We start from the raw sequence: 24187 nt of genomic DNA, 5'->3' as shown, positions 1-24187 counted from the left end.
TATCTTCAAGGTGTTTTGTCGGTGACTTTGGTTCAATTCTTCAAGAGAAATCATTTCATATTTCAGACGAGGCTTCATATTTTATAAAAGTATGGATTTCCTAAGTGTTATAAAAGTATTACTGATTAAACTTCAGCTTTAATAACATAAAACTACATAATTTTGAAAGTTTAATCTGTAAAACTTTAATAAATGTATGTCAGATCATGATTTCTTGGTTAATGTCAAGTTGCCATAATGAAGACATTTTGAATAATGTCAACTTTGTATTAAAAGTGTCATGATTTACACCTTATGACAACAGTCATAAATACTCATGAAGACTAACTCATGTTCATGACATGAGTTATGTCATGTTTATGACGGTGTTCAAACCGTCAGTCGTATTCACAACCCCTCAAATAAAGTGTTACCAAAACTTTTTCTGCAGCTGCAGTTGGCAAGGAGCACAAAGTAGAACAATTGTAGCTTTGGAGGAGCTGCAGAGACGGAAGTCTACCTAGAAACATATCCGGTTGGCATCAACATGTCTGTCCTGACGGCATCATGTGTGGGACTTGCAGGTGAACTCGTCCACCAGCTGCTGGCAGTCTCTGCAGAGGACGGCGCAGCACCAGTGGAACTTGCACTCGCACTTGGTGGTGCGGCTGATCCGCGCCGTGTTGTAGCCTCGGCCGCAGCACATCACCTCGCAGCCGTCCGAGCCACGGGACGCCCGGCTGCAGAGCCGGCCCGCGGTGCCCATCGACCCTGAGGACAAGACGGGTCAGAATCCCGACACGTTAGGTTGGAAAGTCATGCAACAGATGTCTGCTTCTTTTAGAAACATGAATCATAATCAATTACAAGGACAAACAGTCTGAATCACCATTTCAAGTTTGTTCAATTAAGATTTCTGATCTTTCCTTCATTTTTCCAGATTCTCGAGTGATTTTTCTCAGTCTTGGGATGACGTGTTGCCATCTGTCAGGACAAAAATCACTAACCTGAAACAAACTCCTGAATGTAGTTTAGAAATGTAGAAAAAAGAAAACTTAAGTGGAAATTAGTAAATAGATTTAGGTTATGAATGACCTCCTGTGGTTATGAATGACCTCCTGTGGTTATGAATGACCTCCTGTGGTTATGAATGACCTCCTGTGGTTATGAATGACCTCCTGTTTGGGTTATTTGAGCTTCGCTGTGGTTCATTACAAGCCGCTGTAGTTTCTGAACGTTCAATAGATGACAAACTTGGACTAATTCCTTCATTTGTCAGTGAGTTTACATCATTCACAGCAAACGTCAAATGGGACAAATAGATTTCATTTAGTAACAAACAAATTATTCTACCGAGATATGATATGAAAACAAATATTCTATAATTTCCAAAAGAAATAGTTTGGTTTTCTTTGGCATTTTGCTTTGAGCTCAGAGTCTGAAAGGCTTTTCCTCTTTCAAACATGCTATTTATAGTGGCAATATTGATGTTGATGAAACTTTCTCCAAAATAATAATCTTTTTCAATCTTTGTTGGTCCACTGTTGAAAATGAGGAGCTGATATTAAATGACATTGAAATAAATTCTAGTCCAACATCTGGTTTGAGGCGATTCCTCTGGAGGAATAATATCCCAACTTCATAAGATGTGCTTTTATCTTAACAGAGCTCTTTGGTTCCCAGTCTGATGTAGGGCTGAAATTATTCCTTGAATGATTCGAGTACTTCGATTATTAAAATTCCTCGAGGAAAATTTACTTGCCTTGAAGCTTTGTTAATTTATGTTTTATAATTTAGCCCTGTGGAATATTATTTGCGTTATGCAGAGCTCTGTCTTCCTCCTCTGAGTTGTTGACGAAAGATTAGTGTTAGTGGCATAACGTCCAATTTTCAAGTTTGCCTGTGGGGATTTTATTGATTGATGATAACTCCTGGGTTTTCATTGTTTTTAGGGGACCAATAAGCCTTAAAATGACTGGAGTATGGCAGCCTTTCTCCTCGTCAGGAAGAGCTGCAGGAGTATTGATACAGGTAAGCACATGGTCAGGTAAGCACATGGCGGCAGCTGAGGAGTTGATGCTTACAGTGTAAGTGTAGCTTTAGGGACTAACCGCTTTGAATGAACTTTAGTTCATATTATTCCCGGGTCTGAACAAAAAATATTTACTAAAGTATTTGTTTACAACAGCCCTAGTCTGATGTTTCTCATACTGTCATCATCAAACCAAAGTTCAGATCTACCATAACTGGCCTCAGGTTTCCAACCAGCTTCTGAAACCAGTAACCAACTTCAGTGTCAGGACCTCACTGAGGAACAAACTGTATTACATTTTCTATCATTTTAATATTTCTGCTATAACTTATTGATATTTGTATATTAAATAATAGAGTTTCATTTACAATTTTTATATCTTTATGTCAAGAGGTAGATATTCGCTGGTTGGTAACAAAAAAAGTAGATATTGGTATTACAAAGTTTGGGCAACCCTGGTCCAGAGTGTTTTACACTGCAGAACCAAAGTTTTGCTTGAGGCAGATGATACTGTGATGTCTGAGTGTTAGTGAAAGGAGTGTGTTCAGGCTGACTACTATATAAATAAAATTGAAGAAAAATAATTCCAAAGTGGTTTAAAGACACGAACCTCAAACCATGTTGCGGAATTTGCTGGAGTTTACCTTCTGCTTTGGGTTGGTGTGTTGATGGTCTCAGCGCCCGTTCGTTCTCTGGGCAGGTATTATGTCTGGACACGACCAGACGCCCCGCCCTGCTCTGGCAGTGGGCCCTTCTGGCCCCCGCCCTGCCTTCTGGCCCCCGCCCTGCTCTGGCAGTGGGCCCTTCTACCCATTTTTCATGGTATGCCACGGCGCTCAGGGTGACATCACGGCCAGATTCTACCTCAGGGACCTTGCACTCCCTATGTCTGCTTATTGAATTAAGATGAGGGGGCGGCGAGAGATGAGTTTAGCACCTGAGCCTTGCTGGAGCAGAGGGAAATTGATTTCACACTCTGAGGGGCCGTCTCACTGCCTCTCTGGGCCGTAGTTTGTTCCCTGAAGTGTTTGAGAAAATGCTCAAACACTCACATGATGTGAGTTTGCATTTCTTTGACAGCATTCAAAGTGTAAAGGAAGAATTATTCAAACTATGTTTTAAATTTGATAATAGTTCATGCTTACAGTACATACACATATTTATGTTAGCATAATTCTGCATGCATGTCCACGGACCATGAAGCATCCATGTCTGTTGTAAAAAATAAAAAATTACCAATGAGATCCCAAATTTCTCCTGGGTTCTCCTGGGTTCCTGTTAAAAAGCCACATACTCAACCCTGAGTCTGTGATGAATATTTCTTTCTGAATGAATGGGCTGGTGTGGGTTTTCTAACTTCACTTTTGCAACAAAAGAGCAAGAAATAACCCTCCTGCTGTGACACTTGTTATTTTGATATGGAGTTAAAAATATAAATGTGGATGATGAAAGACCCACTAAGTTTGATACTTTTATCAGTTCTTATCAGTGAATGTTTCATCTTTTTGCTCTTTAAAGTGTAACTAGTTACTGTAACTAAACATAAACCCTCTCTTGGGAAATTCTGAAAAATTCCACCAAAGTGGGCGGAGCCAAGAGGGATGAATAAAGTGTGATTAAGAGTACAAACTTATCCTGTTTATCACTATGTATGACTTCTCAGACACCTCGAGTGACTTTAAAGATGACAAAATGTTCCTGTATTATCAGAGACTTTTAAGGTGACAACATTCTGCAGCGTCGCCAACAGAGCCGAGAGAGCCGTTAACGCCACGACCACATTGGACACAAATCACACATTTGCAAAGCTGATCAACTCTCGCCTGGTTGCGCTCACTGTTCCTACTCCTGACTCGCCAGGAGGGGGCGTGTGTCTGAGAGAAACAATGGTTTTATACTTGAACATGATGTGACAAAGTTGTACCAATAGGAAAATTTCATAAAATGTTACAGTCAGAAACATAAATATAGAACCCCAAATAACCTATTTAGACATCATTATTAAGAAAAAGACTGAGAAGGTAATATTAGCTTGTTTATCATTAGTACTAAAAAAAAAAACACAAAAAAAAAAAAAAAGCTTGAGGAATTTAATGATTTCAAAGTGGGCTGCTGGGGAAAAATATCTCCCAACAAGTATGGTAGTAAATGAAAAATCTGGAAAACCCCGTGCACTTCTCCACCACACGGCAAACGTGTCCTGCAACCTCATTATACACAGGTCTGAGCGAAGGTTATGATGTGACAATGATCTAACTTTTCATAGCTTTTTTTTTTTTGACCATGTTTTATTTTTGTTCATTATCATGACCTGCTGCAGCTTTAATATAATACACATCATTAATATGAATATGAAGCCTCAAGCAGTTGCTTGAGGCTAAAAGCAGCCATTTTCATTCCTCAGACAAAAAATCAATAACAGCAAGAACACAAGAACAAGTGTGAATAGTCTAATTAGAGCAGAAATAGTATCTTTTATAGTTAAAACTTGGTTGAATTGTTTGCAGACAATATTCCTGCAGCATTACTCAAGTACAGAAAACAGGACCAAACAGCACGAATTAGGGTACAGCCTGAAACTTTGGAAAAAACAGTGAAACATTTGGTAATCTGTAAATTAGAATGCAAATATCATCTATAATGGTGGAATGCATGATCAATATTTTATAGTATGTCTGGGAGAAAGGAAAGGATTGTCTTGCAAAGACAAGAGATTTAAAAAATGAAACTAGCTTATATATATATACAGGTTATTTTATAGTTAAAATAAGTGAAAACTGTAGTAGATTTTGCACTGGGATGACTGAAACATGAAACAGACGAAGTTCAGGGAATAAAAAATGCTTCAATCCCACAAAGTTCATATCAGGTAAACGTAAAGGTGCCGTCTCCTCATGCAGTTTAAAGTTTTGTTAGTGTTTGAGTCTATAATGGCACTAAGCTAATTAAATTTCATCTATTCTTCCTGTGTGATGCAAACGACTCCAATAAGCTGATTTTAACCAGTCAGTGTGTTTGTGTGTGTATTTCTTGTCGAGGTGATTTATAAAGGAGTGTGGTATTCTTGAGTTTCAGTGTGGAAAGGCTGTCAAACTGGCTGACACCTGATTGTCACGGATCATCGGCTGCACGACAAGCAGCCACTCTTTCTGGAAGACACACACTCACTGCTCTGTCATCTGCCTGTTTTCTAACCTGAGTTTTAAACACAAATGTTTTCGTTCTCACACTGTCTCGTCTCAGCCATAAAACATAACCAAGTCTTTCCTAACAACAGCAGTGGTTTTGGTTACTGTACAAATCAGTCAATTATCTGGTGAAGAGAAAGACTGAAGAACAAGGCAGGAACTGATTGTGAAAGACTTGAGCGCAAAAGAAATTGAGGGTATTTCCACTTTGGGTCATCCACGAACATTATCTAAGCCCTGTCCTCTGAGAACAGAGACACATTTTTTTTCTTTTGGAAAGTTCGCTCTATAACCCTCTTGAGCTATTCCACTTGAAATTGAGTCATTTAAGAGATAACAAGTTGCCCGCTTGGTTTACAACACAAACTTTTAGCAGGGTGTGTGTCTGTTGGACGAGGCGAGACATGTCATGATGAGACATGTCTGATGTCATGTCTCAGTCTTATGTTTGACTTGTGGGTAATTCAAGCCCCAAAAGGTGTTTATGCAAATCTTAGCCTCACTGCATCCAAACAACAAGCTGTATTTTAGCCGAGGAATTTGAAATTTGATGCACACGTCTATCGAACAGAAAAACTTTTAAGAGTGCTGATCAAATTCTTGGTGGAAGTTGGCCACTTTGGATCAGTTTGCGTCTTTTACATACAAACTGAGCAAACTCCCTCAGAGTTCAAAATGAGTCAGAATAGTGTTGAGGCAATTAAGATCAAAAGTTAGCAAAAGCTTTTTGCTGCATGTGGAGGTCGCCAAGCAGCAAAATCTGATTTCTCAAAATAAAAAGATGAATACGTAAGAATTTTCTCATCAGGTCAAGGCTGTACCAGATTTTCTGGATATCATCACAGACCAGCATTAAACATATTTATATAATCACTTGATGACATCACGGAAGCCCTGCTCACTTAAACCAGGAAGTTGTATGTTTTTTCATCCTCCTCATTAAGTTTTTAAGCTCTTTTTTGTCTAGTGGTTCGCTGCCTCTGATGATACTGAACAAGGGTGATGTTGAATTTTACTTTGAACAATGACTACTGGATATGAACAATCTTCATCTATGTACAAACAGGCCATTTGGTCAGTGGAATTTGAATTTGACAAGCTATTTTTCCCTAATGCATCATCATCTCCACACAGATTTTTCAGTGCACCATCACAGAACAACAGATTGGGAAGGTAGTTTGATGCCATCGATTTGAAGAAGAAAGTCACAGGATTCAGTGGTACACTGTGTGTTCTGAAGGTTGACTCTTTAGAACACTGTGTGACAACAGGAGATGATATCAAATGACAAATTCTGGATCAGGGCTGCACAATGACGCAGTTAGTTGCCTTGCAGCAAGAAGGTCCTGGGTTTGATTCCCAGCCCGGGGTCTTTCTGCAAGGAGTTTCCATGTTCTCCCTGTGCATGATGGGTTCTCTCTCCAGGTATCAGGCTTTCTCCCACAGTCCAAAACATGACTGTCAGGTTAATTGGCCTCTCTAAATCCTCTCTCTGTGTGTGTGTGTGTGTGTGTGTGTGTGTGTGTGTGTGTGTGTGTGTGTGTGTGTGTGTGTGTGTGTGCGTGTGTGTGTGTGTGTGTGTGTGTGTGTGTGTGTGTGTGTGTGTGTGTGTGTGTGTGTGTGTGTGTGTGTGTGTGTGTGTGTGTGTGCGTGGTTGTCTGTCCCGTCTGTCTCACTTGCCCTGTGACAGACTGGCGACCTGTCCAAGGCCCGGAATGTTAGCTGGAGATAGACACCAGCACCTCCTGACCCCACTATGGACAAGGGTGTAAGAAAATGAATAGATGGATAGATCATCAAGACTAACACTAACTCATAGCAGGAAGGTCTAACATCAGGCAAAAGGTTAAGACGTCCCACCGTCCCTGAGCTGAAGTGCATACATGTGGGAATTATGTGCCTTACTGATGGCATTGAGGTGATGATGGAGGTCAACCGTCACATCCCAAACCACAAGATACAGAATACACTCATCTCTGCTTGAAATACTTTTAAGACTGTTGATGATGACTTTCCTCATTGGATGTGTGTGAACCTAATAGTATTCAGCACCAACCTGGAAAAACTGCTTTTTATAGAAGTGTTTAAACAAGCGATGATCAGGTAATGAGTGCATGTGACCACCAGCACTCACACAGGCTTAGTTTTTGTTCAATCTGTGGAAGTTCTCAGATGCAAAAAGGAAGAAAATGACTCCAGAGGACTCTGTTTTTTTAAATGGAGGAGGATTTTGGCTGGGTTTTATTTAGGAGCATGAACATGACGGACAGATTTAGCCCTTACCTGACTGAGGGTCCCGTATACAGTAGTCTGGTGAGTCTTCCATGTAGACCAGATCATTTTTGCTGGGACGTGTGAAGTGTGTGTGCGCAGCTGTGAAGCCAGTTCCATACTGATTGACTGCGACCTGCACAGCACTGTTGTATCTCCTCCTCAGATGGTCACCAGTGCGTCGGAAGTCGGCCATAGCCTGCCAGCAGGTACGGATGCTGCACGAGCCACTGACTCCATGGCATTTACATTGTAAAGTCATGAAGCGTCTAACTGCCTGTGAGGAGATAACAGGAAGGGACGTTTGTTTACAGATGTCAAGAAAAGAGCTCTTAGCATCCCCCTTTCCAGACTTCAAAATAATGGGGAAGAAAATCCAGAAGAAGAAAAAAAACGCATCATCTGCTTTATTGCTGAACTGAGTCATTTCTATGTGTTCCCTCTCCCATACCTTCCTGCCAGCTCTGTTGTTGTGAAGGTTCATGAGCGCTCGGGCATCTCTCTCCTTCCTGTCTTTGGCATCCACAAAGATTTGGCTGAAATGAATGGCATGCTCCACATGATCGCTGCAGCCTCCCCAGTCGAAGGAGCCCTTGGAGTCCTGCGATGAGCCCTTCTTGGTGGGGTCACAGGAACAGCTATCCAGGTCGCCTTGGCTGCAAGCTCTGGCCAAAGTATACACCACTCCTGCAGAGGAGATGGCGTACACAAAGGCAACTTCTCGGCTGCCTAGTAGTAGACAATTATGATGGGGCAAAGTCTGTTACTTTGTACCAAAAACATGTATTTGTGCAGAAGCACGTTCGGCACGGAACAGCTCAAATTTGAAGATCGACAGCATGTCTTTACATTGACTGATGGGTCTGGTTCCTGTTTTTATTGTTTCAGTTTACAAAACAAAATGCACAGTAACCAAGGAGAGATGAGGGCAAGATCTGAGAAAAGAAGAATTCCTTTTCTTCATTTCATTTCTGCTATGAAACCACCATGTCTGGGAAGTCAGCTGAAGATATAAATATCAAAAATGTATTTATTAATGAAATGTTGAGCGATTATCAGAAGCAAATATCTGACCTGCAGTGGACCAGAGATGTTTTAATATGAAAAATCCTCATGTTTGGTGCAGCTCTTCTTTGCCAAATGGTTCGCTGGAAAATGTATTTCTTATGTAAAGAGGCTCAGAGAACCATCCACTTTAAATAAGACATTTACTGATCACCTATCTACAGGACTCCGCATAAAAAATCTGAAATATTTCTCTTAGCACCTGTTTTTTTTGCCAGATAATACCCCAATTCTTGGCTATGAAATTACATATTTAGTGAAGTATTTTAATATTGATGTGAAAGAAGTGTCAATGCTTAAATCTCTTACATAATTAGATTTTATATAACTTTCTGAAAATGGTTGATTTTGGTTCTCACTTTATTTTGGCTAGCTCTGTCAAAATATGAGATTTGACAAATTATGGCTCCTGAGCAAAACAGAATAAATCTGGCCAACAGCAAGTCGGTAGTGATTACATATTGGAACGATAAGCACATTGACTGCTTATCAGTCAACATGATCAGAGTAAAGACTATTACCTTAATTTCTCAAGTGTCCAATTGATATGTTTGCAGTGCATGGACTGATAAAAAACATCATGAAAGTGGCTGTAGAGATAAAACACCCCAAAAAACTTCCTCATATTGCCCAGGACCAAATCTGATCAGTAATAGTTGTTGGAACACAACATTTTATGTCTGGATTGTTGTTTAAAACTATAATAATAAAGAACAATTTGTTACTCAGTAAGTAGCTAAATGCAAATTCAAACTTTTGGGAAACTGCAAAACTTTTGCAAAAAATCTTTTTTTTTACAGAACTGTCACTATGTTGGGAGAAAGAAGTATGAGACAAATGATGTGTGGAGAAAGAAAATAGCTTCTCTGCTTTCTAGTGCTAACTAGAAACAACCAATCAGAGCCAGGAGGGGAGTCCTAGCGCTGTCAATCAAGCCTGTGTGTGCATTTCTTTAGAGGAAATACCAGCGCAATGTGGAGGTGAAGAAGCTCATACTTTTCACAGATTATCTGTCTCATATTTTACTGTCCCAACATGGTGACAGTTTAAACAAATATGTCAAAAAAAGCTGTATATGTATTTTTTATTTTTTTCATAAAAGTCACTATATGACTTATATCAAGGCCAAAAATCCACCTCGTTAGAACAGCACTCAATATATTTCATGTACATTTCAGTTTCATGATTGGTTGTTATGTAAAGCACTTTGAACTTCCTTGTTAATGAAATATGTCAATAAATTTGATTTGAAACTACATTACTGACATTTCCAGAAGGCATAAGCATTTACAAGCACACAAAAAATGACATGACAGTCTTCAAATCTGAAATGCATACAGAAAGAAAAAAATGTTTAAATCAAGCTCAAGTGTTACCTGGGAACAGTAATTAATATAAACAGAGGTGTGTGTGTGTGTGCGTGGGTGTGTGGGTGTGTGCGTGCGTGCGTGTGTGTGTGTGCGTGCGGGTGTGTGTGTGTGTGCAGGTGTGTGTGTGCGTGCGGGTGTGCGTGTGTGTGTGTGCGTGCGTGGGTGTGTGTGTGTGCGTGCGTGCGGGTGTGTGTGTGTGTGCAGGTGTGCGTGTGTGTGTGCGTGTGTGCGTGCGGGTGTGTGTGTGCAGGTGTGCGTGTGTGTGCGTGGGTGTGTGTGTGTGTGTGTGTGCGTGCGTGTGTGTGTGTGCGTGCGGGTGTGTGTGTGTGTGTGTGTGGGTGTGTGTGTGTGTGTGCGTGCGGGTGTGTGTTTGTGTCTAACAGGGTGAATGAGGAGAACGGTGAGAGAACATGTTACTGAGGAGGGAAATCTGTGTAATTGTTTGAAATTAGCCTTCTGACATTGACAATAAGGAGCTTCTGGAGGGGCTTCTGTGTGCCATGATAATGCTTTGTGACACAGTAGGGGGCCAGGTGGGAGGTCCAAATACCACACGGCTGATTAAAGGCCCCCCAATATGAAACAGACTGAAGGATCCACCTCACAGGTTAAATCTCAGGGCATGGGAGAGGAACATCAGGCCGTCAAGTTCTGATGATCCCTCCTTCTGCACAAGAAGAGGGAAAATAAGATCTGGACCAGCTCCAACATGCCCCCCGCTGAAAACAGCACCACGGTTTTAATGGCTGAGATGTGCAATCACATGTTTGACTTGACAAGATGCTTCTGTAACATCCGTTACAGGGAGTGACAGCCAAGCTCACTGCTTGGTAATCTTTAGTTCCTAATGCTCTTCATAGGTCTTACTGTTCAGCTTTCACCTCTCACTGACTGTCAGAACCAACCTTTTTATGTCCACTCTCATCTTTTAAAGCTGCCAAAAAATCATCTGTAGTCACCAACAAATCGTCAGAGAAGATAAACACCGCTGATGACCAGCTGTGACTCTTCAAAAGGTTGGGATTATGTTAGCTTGCCATCTCTCAACCAAATGGGCTAAAAGGAGATTAATTACTGAAGATGGCTGAATTAATCTAAGGATATCAGTGGGAACATTTGATGTGTTGCAGGTTTTGCAGTCATATTGTTAGTATTATTATTATAAAGATAAAAAATAGAAACGTCCTCATTTCCAATGAACATCTACAGCCTCTGGAGGGGCAATATTAAGTTTTTTCCAGACACAAATTAGCATTTTATTGCCCAACCAAGCAACTACGTTACCTTCATTTGTTCTTTTTATACAGATTTTAGTTGAATGAACTCAAAATAAGAAATGAGTATCAATGGAAGATTAAAAATATTTTGAAAGATGACAAAAAATTGAAAACTCCGTGTGGAAATCCTGGAAATCTCACTTTCTCCAAGGAGAAAAACAGCAGCCATAGATTTAGCTGAGCTCTTGAAAGAATGACTATTTGTTTGAAATTGTTTTCACATTTACTTTAAGGACCTTCATAAGTCAACCCATTGGTGGTTGGGGTAACTGCAGGGTTCTAGTTTCTACTCACCGCGTAGCAGCAGACGGCCAAACAAGTTGTGGTCCCTGGCTGTTGTGTTGCAGTTCCAGCGGTGGTTGCGGAACTGGTGCTGGCACTCAGAGATCCACTCCTTCATCCCGGCCCCGATGACCTGCATCACGTTGGGGTGCTGGTGGCAGAGTTGGCGCTGTTTGTTCACCAGGCCAGGGATGTTGTCACACATCACCTGAGAGCCCAGGGTGCCCATGTACCTACATGGTGAGGAGGAGGGAACAGACATGTTAAATATTTAAACACATGGCACTCAGCTTTGTACAGGCTAACATCTAAACATTTAAGCCATGCTTTCATTGAAAAAAATTACAATTTAGATGACAGGGGACACTAATGCTTTCTTTAAAAAATCATCCATTATGATAATGTATTACTGTATGTGGTTTACATTCTTTGACTTTAAACTACATCAGATTGTCGTAAAATTACAAATAGCCCAACATGGAAGGAGTTAATTGGAGACACAAGATGAGATTCTTTAGGAATGTTTATCAAATCAAAGCATGATAAAAACTAAAACTGATTTATGTTGGAGGGATTGCGAGCAAACTGGTGAACATGCAGGAGTGGAGCTGTTAGTTGGTTGCTGTGGCAATGAGTCTGCGTGTAGCTAACCGTCACGGAAAGTGATGAAAAAAGAGACTAGAGAGATTTCGACTTGTTCTTCAACGGGTTTTCCCTGCGTAGTGGTGGCGGCGCGGCGCGGCGGGATCAGCGGCGCGGCGCGGCGGGATCAGCGGCGCGGCGCGGCGGGATCAGCGGCGCGGCGCGGCGGGATCAGCGGCGCGGCGGGATCAGCGGCGCGGCGGGATCAGCGGCGCGGCGGGATCAGCGGCGCGGCGGGATCAGCGGCGCGGCGGGATCAGCGGCGCGGCGCGGCGCGGCGGATCAGCGGTTGTGAAAACTTATATCTTCTCATGGTGAGACGCAGAATGATGTTAGGTAGTTCCAACACTACGCATGCGCAAAGCAGCTCGGTCCTGTGTTTAGTTCTTTTTATACAGATTTTAGTTGAACGAACTCAAAACAAGAAGTGAGCATCAATGGAAAATTAAAAATATTTTGAAAGATGACAAAAAATTTAAAACACCGTGCAGAAATCCTGGAAATCTCACTTTCTCCAAGGAGAAATTTGAAGTAAAATGATGGCCAGAGTCATTTTTTTCTGAATTAATGTTGGTTTAAAAAAAAGAAAGAAATTAGCACTTTACTTTTGGAAGAAAGGAAGGTGACGATGTTCAAATTTTACCTGCTCTCAACTTAAAATGTTCTATCTTGAGTTGAGATAATATGATGATCAAATGCTCCAAATTTGTTTCATGGCGGCAATGAAAGTGATGGCGCACTCTCTGCTCCAGGCACTACTGCAAACACGTTTGTAATGGAAGTAAGGTTCATTCTTCTATTTTATTTTATTTTTTATTTTTTTGAAGTTTGAGGAATGGAAAATCTAATCATTGCTAAGTTTCATTTGAAAGTGAATTTCTGTGCTCCTGCTTGACCAGTTTGGTTGAACTATTTTTCATCTCCATTTGATATATTTATTTTTATTCATTACTTACATTTTCAATATTTGTTCTTACTTGATTGTAAGAAAAGAATTAGCTCAAGCTACATTGTTTAAATATGAAAGAAAACACTCAGCTGTTAATATTTAAAAGTATAAAGCAGGAATTTGGACACATGCACCTTACACACATTAATTAAGGAATTGTGCAAAAATAACAAATGCAGATATTAAATTGAACTGGAAACTTATCTTGTACACATATCCAACGTAGAAAACACTCTGCAAAAGCATTCATGTGTCCCAAATTATTCAGAAGAAATTAGAATAAATTACTATGAGGGGAATTTTGAGTTGTTAAACAGTGATAAAATAAAACAGACACTAATACAGAGCGACACTCACCACCAGGACGCATCGACCTTGGCCGTCAGCCAGCAGGTTGCTACCGATAGAAAAAAACATATTCCACTTGGCAAAAAGTTCATATTCAGCAGAATTTGGCTCTTTATCGATCTGCACGGAGCATTTCCATGGATGGGAGAAACGTTTGAACATAGATCAATATAATGATTTAAAAGAAACAAATCAAGTCTGATAAAGTACATAGAAGTGAGAGCAAAGGCGATCTGCGCGTAAAAGCCCTGGAGGAAGGCTCCGCAGAGATCCTGACAGATCCTCACAGAGATCCTCACAGATCCTCACAGAGATCCTCACAGATCCTCACAGAGATCCTGACAGATCCTCACACAGGGGCCAGACTGCGATGAGCTTCCAGGTTCAAATACTTTTACACCAGGGGTGGGCAGGCTGCCGCTTCAGGAATGAAGGGAAGAAATGAGATGTCTCGGCGTATCTGTTCGGGCTGGTTTGACACCAGACAGGTTTTGGCTCGGGTCCAGACCCGGAGCTGCGGGTTCCCTGCCACCAGCTGATGGAGCTGATGCGCCGCCCTCAGTCCAACGGCAAAGGAATCAAATACAGTCATCCAATAATACATTTGATCCTGCGCGCTCAGAGAACCGAAGCAAAAAATAATAATGATAATTAAAAAAGAAAGTCTGTCGCAATCCTCGAGAACTGCGAATAAATCTTAAAGGGGAGGCAGGACGGAGATTTAAGAAGCCAGCAGAAAATGACTGGACGGTTCGTCCTAAAGCGCCACATAACCTGATACTTTGGAGAAGATGACGCGCAGGTGTCAAATATTCTCCGTTCCCAAAGAACGACGCGCACTCCACTTCCAGTCATTTACAACCTCATCCTTCAAACCCAGAACTGACGGGGTTTGCTGTATTTTCTGTTTTGATTTTTTAACCAAACTCACCGGTTCTCCCACAGCAACACCTAAAGGTGATGTGTCCGTCTCAACTGGATTATTTATGGGCGTCTTTTTGAAGTCTCCAGGGGAAATCTGTAGCCAGTGACACTCGGCATTTCCTCCTGCTTTGATCAGGCCCGAGTGTATGTGGAGATCCCAGGACCCACACCAGACCAGATTAATGGGGAAATTGGATTTTGCACATGATCTCCGTGGAAGAGAAGCAGGAAAAAAACCCAACAAGTCAAAGGTTTGGCGCAGTTGAGAGCTCGACTTTGATTTTGCAGTAGCCTTGATCTGTCACAAAACTGCTGCTTTCATTAAAGCGTTCAAATATACACAAATATATGTTAAGAGTGAACCGGAATTAATCTGATTTCTTTCCTGATCAGCTACTCTGTCCTGCAGGTTCCTGGTCAGGCCTCCAATAATGAATATGCCCACAGAGCAGACCGGGTTGAGAAGGAGTTTAACTCTGGGGGATTCGTACAGCATCGCTGCTCCCAGCATGCTCACACCAACTCCGGTCACATATTCTCATATTTCCTTTCGCAGAAGGATGGCCAGACTCCTCTGCTGCTTCTTTTTAGTTGCCTAGCAACCAGTGAAGGATGCTAGAATACAAAAAAGGAAGAACTGCTCTTACACATCTCCAATTGGTAGATCAGTTCACTTTGAATTTCAAAAATTCAACTGGTTACTGAGAACTTTGACCCATCAAAACCCAAATCAAATAAACTTTATTTCAGGATAAGATTTTCAGATAACCAGTCAGATCAAAATGATCAGCAGATGAACTCCTGAAAACACAAAATCCTTTTCTTCTATTTAATAAAAGCCTCTAGACTACAAACTTTCCATTTTCTTCCTATAAACAAATTATTCTACAAGATTAACTTTATAATTTAATGAGAAAGTTAGGGATAAGTGGGTATAATAACTATAATTGTATTAAAACTTTTCAACAACTAGCAAATAATCTTTATTCTTCACTTTGTTTCTTCTCTGAGGCAAAAATGAAAGCAAAAATCAGCCTTTGCTAAGAAAATCTGATCTGTGAACCTCCACTGAAAACCTCAATTACAAACTAGGAATGTCTTTTTGAACTTCTGTTGGGAAATCTCACTGCTCAGTAGCTAACATGTCTACATTTGTCTTTTTTTCAGGTATTTTTCTGGCTCTCATGGTCTTTATTAGAGAGAGGTCAGAAAGCGGGTTGAGATAGACCAGGACTCAAATTGCTGATGGCTGCGTTCAAGACTTTACTCCTGTGCCATCGCCACATTCTTGATGCTTTGCTGTTTGATTCAAACAAAGAGGCTGAGCTTCTTACAAATGTGGGAAAAAACTGAAAGCAAAAATGTCCCAATTTTTTATTTAGCAACAGAGGCAAAATCTCTTGGTTAACCTTTAGCCTAACTCAAAACACTTTCAAGACAAAATCAAACTAATTAAAAAAAAAAAAAAAACAGAACGAAGACAAGTTAAACTTCCCAAGCATGCCTGAAACGTAACCCTGTTTTCTATAGCTTACAGTAATCAAATAAGACATTAGAATGAATCCTTTCACTGCTTTATGAGTGTTTGTGTGTTCATGCAGCCCTTGAAGGTTTGCAGAGGAACAGGAAGAGAGCGGCTCCCAGCATGCTCACACCAACTCCGGTCACAGCCCAAGTCCAGACTCTCTGCTGGGAATCAGGCTCAGGAAGCTGACAGAAATCCTTAGCTACGTCCATCTGAAAAAGAGAAAAGTTGACTGCTGTCAATGAAGACACAAAGTGCTTTATTATAACCAGAAAAATGCTAAATGCAGCAGGTCCTGCGCTGCAGAATGATGTCTGACGTCAGGCAGGAAGCAGAGGGCATTGTTCCTTAATCCAGTCAGGATTATGACAGTTTCAGGATCGACTGGGTGGGAAATATCTGCTTGTGTACCAGCATGAGAACACCGCCATCTTAGTTAGTGGATGAAGACATGTCTGGGCCCACTTCACCACTACAGCGTGACTCGCAAAGGTGAGTCACCCAAACTTCCTGTGCCAATTCCTCCAGGAGTCACCAGGCAAGTGGAGCTGCGGCTGTCATGATGGGAAAATCTCCAATCAGAGGCTGACTGTGTGAAAACAGAACTGCTCTCAGTCAAGGGTGGCTTCTGGTAAACATGACTTGGGAGTTTGCAGTTTGGCAGTGAACCCAGATTCCTTGGGTTTGCTGGAATTTTGACGTATAGCTGCAGTTAATCCCACAAAAAGTGTTTTTTAGGTTTTTTTTATTTGTTTTTTTTTTTTTACTTAGACATTATTGTCAATATCTTGTAAACTTGTCGCATTATCCACTTAGCCTAAGTCTAAAGAAGCGGTTACATGTTTTACAGTGATCTGAAGTCATCTCGGGGGTTTCAAGGCAGCCAACAATTGCCTCTAATAAGCTAAAAGATCAATAATATGATCTTTTTGTACAATAGCTCAAAACAAACCTATCCTAAAGTTTGAAAAGCTCCAGACTAGAACCATTTGTCAGATTATATTTACTATAATACTTAGCAGACATGAAATGACATTATAGCACCAGTACTATTTAAAATCAACTTTTTTGAACTGTACATCATGTTTGAGAAATTATTTACTGTCCTGCAGCAACCATTCAGTCATACAAAGGGCCTAAGTGGACCTAGCACTGCCTTTGAAATGCAGTTTCTAGATTCCTATCTCACAGAGCAGCCTTTTCCTGCAACTCCCTACTCAGCTCCTTCAGACTAGGCAGAAGCAATTAGCAAACACCTGGTCCCTCTCCATGAAACACTGGTAAAAACATTGCTAACGGGATAATGACTTCTTGAAGGTGGAGCTCTTCCTGGAAGAGCAGGAGTTTATAAAGAGATGGAGGCCCAATTTCAAGGTGTTATATTATAAAGTAAAACTTCCTTTAAGTCATATGTAATATATGAAGCATTTTATAACAACTGCAGGCAACATAGCTACTTGTTCTGCCATAAAATGAGACTATGTGCCTGGAAAACACATAAAGCCATCTGATAATTGTCTTTATCAGATGCCATTTATCTGATAAAGCCAAAGTTTACTTAAGTGTTTTTCAATCCAACTACAAGTCATTGGAAAAAAAGGGACACTTGGTCTAGTCTTAAACAGGCTCTAAAGTGTTGTTCATCTAGTCTCAAGAGTACAAAACAGTATCAGATACTGCACACGTACAAACGGAAGCCAAAAAAGCTACATGAATGGAAACCCCCCCCCCCCAAAAAAAAAAAATCAAGAATACCTGGACTGTTTCCAGATGACTTATAGAGGAAAGCAGTAATCCCTTGATTATTGTTCAGTGTGATACTATTTATGTAAAACCAGCAGCTTCAGGAGTTTTGTATCACACATTTCAGCAACAAGGCAGTTCAAACTGCTTGTTTGGTAATTGACAACACAATAGTCAATTATGAAACACACATTACATCTTGTCAAATGCCATTAACAAAATCATTAAGCATAATCACCATCAAATATACTGAACATATACAGGTGGGATTTTAGTCTTCATTTAAAGAAATCAGTGTTTCAGGAGTTTTGTGGAAGTTTTCTGGTTACCATATGTTACCAAAAACAAACTCATAAGACATAAGCAGAAAACTTAGAGAATCACTTGTTGTGGGCAAGTATTTTGTGAAAGGTTGAGAAGGCCATATCCAAACAGTCTAAAGTCCATCATTATACAACAAAGAAGATTATTTTACATATAAAGCTTTTAAGACAGTTGAAAAATGTTTCCATCAAGATCAACAACTGGAAGAGATTCTAGGAAAAAAAGCTTCTCTCATAAGATGAATGTACCATGACAGCCATGTGACATCTGGAACAGCTTCCTCTGGATAGATGAGACAACAGCAGAGGTGACAGGCCAAAATGCACGGCAGCCTATCAGCACAAACACTTAATACAATTGTCAAGCGTAATGGTGATTTGGCTTTGTTTTGCAGACAAGGACCTGGAAACTTAGCATAGATAATTATTCAACAGACCGACGTAAAACTCCTTGATAGCATTTTCTGAGAGGTTTCTCAGTTTAGAACCTGACATTAGAATCTATGTATATTAAATATGCTTACCACTGTTTTTTTAAAGATTAGACTCCCTTAAATGGCTTCTTCGAACTTAGTTTATGAAATTATGGTAGAAAGAAATAAACAGTTGTGATCTTTAAAAACTACAACTTTTAAAGTTAATTTACAGAACATTTTGTCAAACTTGGACTGGATCATTACAAACTAAAAAAATACAAAACTATATATGAACAGGCCTTTTGCGCTAAACAATAAATTAATCACACAGTAAATGAAAGTTATTGACCTCATTTTAATTTATCAGCTTTATCGTTTCTTCCTGCCTTTTCTTTCTATTGGTGACACTGCTCTTCACTGACCCCTCTCTCTTCATTCCCTTAGTGTAATGCCCAGCTCACACTTCACAATTTTAGAATTGTCTGTCAATCGTCGGCCCATTTTCAAAACCTGAGAGACATGCTAGCAGACAAAAAACCCTAGGTGTATCGGGTTCGTTCGTGTTGTATGGTGTCCATCAATCCAACATGTTCAATGTTCTACCGACTGGACCCGATCAGTCCTAACACACACACAGAATGATCGGTTACGATTATCGCAAGCGAGAATCTTAAAAGGTTGGTCGTTCAATGATTGTCGTAAGGGGGAACATTGGGGCAAAAAAATCGTGTAGTGTGAACAAGCCTTAAGGGAGAAGTGAATTATTGCATCAGGTAGTTAGATGTGCCCATTTTCTCTATCTAAATCTAATGATTATTGAAGGGCAATATAGTATACAGACTTGTATACTGAGTGCATTTTTTGTTAATGGAGACTGAGAGTCAATTTTAGTTTTGTTTTGGTTGTTTTATTTTGTTTACCAGTTCCAGTGTTAAATTTTCTTTTGAAAATAACGTGCATGTATTTTTGGCAGGATATTACTTGGATTATTATGTCATTACCATTAAATCACTTTAAAATGGTCTTGAAACTATATTACCGTGTATCGCAATAATTTTTGAAACAATTGTTCAGCTAAATTTATCGTGACAGGCCTCTATATTACCTGTTTAAATTTTTATTTGTTGTGAAAAAAAGTAAACCGTTAAAAATATCAACATTCTTATTTTAAAAATGATTCAACAGTGTTTGAATTAAGTTCTGGTTGAGAATACTTCAGTTCCTTTGTGAACAGTCCATGTATTTCTCATAATGAAGTGGAGCTAATCAATCATTATTTAGAGTTAATTACAGAAGCAAAGTAGTCCTTTAATGAAGCTGTAAAGAAAAAGAATACAGCACTAGAAGGTCAGTCTGAGGATGGACTGAGACTGACTCCACAACTTGACTTTGTGGATAGTCAAGTTGGTCAACACAGCTGCAGCGGGAGGAGCTACCTGCTCTGCATCCACCCTATACTGGCTTTCATAGTCGAATGCTCAGAACCCCCTGACCCCTCCCCAAAATTACAAGAACAGTCAAGGAAATTGCCTTGTAGCTCTTCCCACATTCCTGAGCTACAACAATTGCTTAAAAAAAGGTTTGAAATTGAAAGGCTTGCAACAAACATAGGTGATGTTAATGGAAAAAAGGTGGCAGATCTTTGTCCAGATCCTCTGATTAAAAGCCATGACAGAGTTCCTGTGGAGTTTTCAAAGTATTCACACTTCATATTTAACATTATAAACAGATCCTTTTCTAGGGGAAAGTTGCAGAAGACAAAACATTAAATAATGAACAGCAAATTCAAAACTGCAATATTAAGCTGTTTTTAGAGACGCCAAAGTAACTTTAACATCAACTCCCATCATTCCTCGAATCGATGCGAAGAGATGTTTGTATGTTTCATATGTGGCAGATGAACAGAGAAAGTGGAGAGTAATTTATTTATTACATGGGTTCTCCAGATATAATTTATTTTGTGCGAATAGGACTAAAATTATGAATATTTTTACCCCCAGGAAAACTTGAGTGTTTGCTTTGGCCTGATGACAGTGGTAGAAGGAGCTACAATGACTGGATGGGAAAAGTTCAATAATTCTAAAGTTCTGTTGGCTAAAATCCAACCATCACCACAAGTATCATGACAGTAACTTATTAATCTACTCCAATGCTTTATCTAGTTCCTTCACATCACACTCTACCTTCATTTGACAATTCTTTCTACATCTCAAGCTCCCTTACCCTCAAATCTGCAGCCTCTGGTCTGCTCCCTCTGGCCCTTCTCATCCCCCTCCTCATATCATCCCTCCACCTCTGTGTCTGTGTGCTGACAGGTCGATGTCATGCTGGCGCTGACTTATGGGCTGTGAGTATTCTGCCTTGTCAGGACCGACTCTTCTTGGAATACCAATGCAAACACATCCATATACATAGAGATTCAAGTATACACATGCAAGTGCTGCAGCACATACTTGCCACGGCTCCACAAAGTTCATATATTCCTGCATGGAACCCAGTGGTTTTGAACTTTTAAGGAAGAAAAACTGAAATATATTTAAATTGACTTCTATATAGTGCTCAGCTGTGTTTATTATTTCTGTCAGTGTTTTTGCTTTTGCACGGATTATCTTCGTCCTAGTTATATTCCAGACAAATTTGTGGATAGTCAAGTTGGTCAACACAGCTGCAGCGGGAGGAGCTACCTGTACCTGCTCTGCATCCACCCTATACTGGCTTTCATAGTCGAATGCTCAGAACCCACCCGCACCCCCCACCCCCTTAATCCCCCCAAAATTACAAGAACAGTCAAGGAAATTGCCTTGTAGCTCTTCCCACATTCCTGAGCTACAACAATTGCTTAAAAAAAGTTATTGTTGATGTTGTTGCTCCAAAGCATTGTATTAATACGTATCTGCAGGGTTTCCCCCAGAAAACTTGCTAAGTCCGGTGGTTGGGGCGCCTAGGTGGTCCGCCAGCGGTCCACAGTGTTTTTGTATTAAAAGATGTTAAGTATGCAGGAAATTAAAAAATATTACAAGTGAGATGCTATTTAAACCCACAATTAGTCTTAAAAACAAGAAATCAAAAAATACAATTAAAATGAATATTAATTATTTCCACTTCTGTTTAATCCAAATTAAGTAAGTGGCTCCATGAGGCCCCAGGGCTTCAGGGGCAACATAAAGGCTAATATTTTAACACAGACCACAGATACATGAATGTAACATTTGTTAATTGAGATGATCAATGCTGCTAAATTTGATTTAATGGATTCAGCATACATTAATTAAAATATTTTAAATTGTTTAACATTTAAATGTAAGATTTTAAGGAGCTGGCAAGTTTACATTGTACAACTTGAAGGAACAATATTCAGAGTTAGATTGTTTTGTTACCATACCTATGATCTGACGCTGTGAGATTAATCTTTGAGTTTGAGCTCTGCTCTAACAGCATCAGCAGCTGGTGATGCTTTTAGCATCAATAGGAGCCCTTCAGTCAAATTCTGCTCAAGGTCTCATGCAGTCTTGGACCGGCCCTGCATGATGAGTTAAATCCGCTGCACTGCACTCATCTCTCCGCTGGCGCTACAGAGATGAGCAACAATCGGGAGATTTATATTAATGGTGCTAATGTAGCTCTTCCATTTTTCATCTGCTGAGTTTTTGATAAGGGCCACAGAAACTGTTGTGGTTCCTCGAGTTTGTGGGACGAGTTTTTCAGATCACACAGATTAACTCTGGCTGAATAAGAGGACAAAGCATTTATTATGGTTTGATGCTTCGTGTAACTGGAATAATAATAATAAAATAATAGAAAACCAGTGTGATATATGACAACAAGGTGAGCGCGAAATCTCCTCACCGGGCTGAACCTGGATGATGAGGTTAGCTCTGGTTCATTAATCACTAACATACCAGCCAACCGGGAACACATACATGAACTTTACAGGGAAGATAGCGCCACACGCTGGTCAGCGCTTTGAAACGTTAACCCCCTACATAATTCTTTGTTCACAAATATAAATCATTCTCACCGCTTCGTCAATGTACACATCTGAAGGTGCGACTACAAGTTATTCCTACGGTTCACATAGAGCTGCACAACCAGAGCTAACATGGTGGGTTTAAACTCTTACCTTGATCATATAAAGTTCTCCAGAGAAACATAATTTATCACAGGGAGTTGATGTACAGATCCATACAAGTCAGCCTGTGTCCAGTTTGAGTGAAAGGAGGCGCGCGTGATCTGTGCTGAGATAAACTAAAAGCTCAAGCAGCAGCAGCGCGAGGCAAAGTGCAGAGGCGCCAGCTGTGAGATTGGTTCAAGCGCTGCCGGCTTTAAATGCATAAACTGTAAACGTGTCTTCTATAAACGTATATTTTAGAAATAAATTTGCTCCGCTAGTGAAACGTTAGAGCAACAGAGACCGTTGCAATCCAACTTTAAAAAAAAAAACAATGCTTTCTTAATTTTTATTAATATTTTCATAAAAACATAAATAAACAACGCATAGCCTGGCAGGGGGTCTAGTAAGCCTGGTGGCCCGCCATGCTTACACGACACTGGGGGAAACCCTGCATCTGTATACTCCAGACTAGCAATTAGACAAGCGTTCTGCTAATCAGTCAGTTACTCATGTGCATTAGATTGAAGGCGCCATTTTGACACCTTTTCTGTTAAATGTTATGGAAGTAGAAAGGGCAGAGTGAGACCTGACTGACAAACCTGCCTATCAGGTTGCGCTGAACAATCACAATTAACAATAGTCAAGCCATTGTTGCCAACTCAGCAACTTTCTTGCAATATTTAGCAGGGGTTGTGTTGACAGAATATTTTCTGTGTTTGACTGGTTATTTTTTTTAAATGACAGAAAAATTTAAAGCCAATCTGTCATCTGACAGGTTATAATTAACACTCCTGACTGGTGCATATGGGCAGACATCATAGACTTTATGCAAAGATTTCCATGCACAGGCAAATAAAACCAATCAATAAAAAAATCCTTTCTGGATATTCTCTCAAGGACGCTGAACTAAATGTGTCTTTCTGACCAGGAGTTGACAGCGTGTTGAAGAGTTATGGACCGGACGCTTTGGAGCGTCTGGTTAAGAAGCACATTTCAAACCTTTGGTTGAAATAGTGTGTAATTCAAGTCTGAAGTACATACAAAACAGAAAGAGATAAAGAGAATGCAATGTTGCGTTAATCCATGTATAGTCTATACAGAGGAGGTGGCAGTTTATGTTGAGGAAATAACTGACTGTGCAGAAGTTAATTCGACTGTAACATGTGCAGTGCGCTGCACAACCGATGCGGACGCGGCTCTGCCGCTGCAAAGAAATAAACCTAACTCACTCTGCGGTTTTAACAAATGGAGCTGGAAGACGTTACCCTCCCATACCCAGGAGAGTGTTATTGGGGCCACAGTCAGTGGTTTGTGTCACTACAGAGAAAAAGTTAGATACGTTCATTTCATGGTTCAAGTAGGTAAATATTAAGTAAACCGCATAAAAATGCGGCAAAATAGCCTATGCAAATATGATTAGAATATGACGGGTAAAAATTGTACATGATGGATTTTTTTAATGTTGTCGGTCAAGATGACAAAGAACAAAAAAAGTCTAGAGCGACCTCTGATATTTAGCAACAGAAACTGAATGTTTTTGTCTGAATACAGACATACAGTTGCCAGATACAGCTTTGCCAAACTGTATCTGGCAAAATCAGAATTAGGGTTTTTATTTAAAATATTAGGGATCGGTGAAAAAACTGCAAGTAGCAAAGATGGTGTAGTTATAGGAAACCTTAAACATTTCCTAATGAACTTCCCCCTGTGCTTTGTACGTGTGTGGAGTGATGTGTCGGTAG

At 40.2% G+C, this 24187-nt stretch overlaps 2 protein-coding genes across 5 annotated transcripts in view; both read right to left on the bottom strand.

Moving 5' to 3' along the window:
- Nucleotides 1-3: 3 nt before the first annotated feature.
- wnt2 (wingless-type MMTV integration site family member 2) lies at nucleotides 4-13671 on the bottom strand. Of its 3 annotated transcripts, none has more exons than XM_055022683.1 (5): nucleotides 13413-13671; nucleotides 11477-11697; nucleotides 7922-8199; nucleotides 7483-7747; nucleotides 4-750 (listed from the first exon to the last, which is right to left on the bottom strand). In XM_055022683.1, exons 1-5 carry the CDS (start codon nucleotides 13613-13615, stop codon nucleotides 545-547), a joined length of 1173 nt encoding a protein of 390 aa, XP_054878658.1. In that variant the 5' UTR covers nucleotides 13616-13671; the 3' UTR covers nucleotides 4-544. The 3 variants fall into 3 exon arrangements, with proteins under 3 accessions (XP_054878658.1, XP_054878661.1, XP_054878659.1); XM_055022686.1 differs by having other exon boundaries at nucleotides 7922-8157; XM_055022684.1 differs by having other exon boundaries at nucleotides 13416-13671.
- A 1950-nt stretch (nucleotides 13672-15621) lies between these two features.
- The window catches only part of asz1 (ankyrin repeat, SAM and basic leucine zipper domain containing 1), a 46349-nt gene continuing 37783 nt past the window's right edge, over nucleotides 15622-24187 (bottom strand). Inside the window, exon 13 of one of the 2 annotated variants that reach the window (XM_055022687.1) lies at nucleotides 15622-16064. In XM_055022687.1, coding sequence (XP_054878662.1) covers nucleotides 15921-16064 — 144 coding nt within the window. In that variant the 3' untranslated portion in view covers nucleotides 15622-15920. The remainder of the gene's footprint in view (nucleotides 16065-24187) is intronic. The other variant, XM_055022688.1, reaches the window with a different exon arrangement.

Source organism: Poeciliopsis prolifica, unplaced genomic scaffold (assembly GCF_027474105.1).
Source record: "Poeciliopsis prolifica strain line A6 unplaced genomic scaffold, Auburn_PproV2 SCAFFOLD089, whole genome shotgun sequence".
NCBI classification, from domain to species: domain Eukaryota; kingdom Metazoa; phylum Chordata; class Actinopteri; order Cyprinodontiformes; family Poeciliidae; genus Poeciliopsis; species Poeciliopsis prolifica.
Note: the sequence above shows the minus strand (reverse complement) of the source record. Positions and strands in the feature narration are given on the sequence as shown.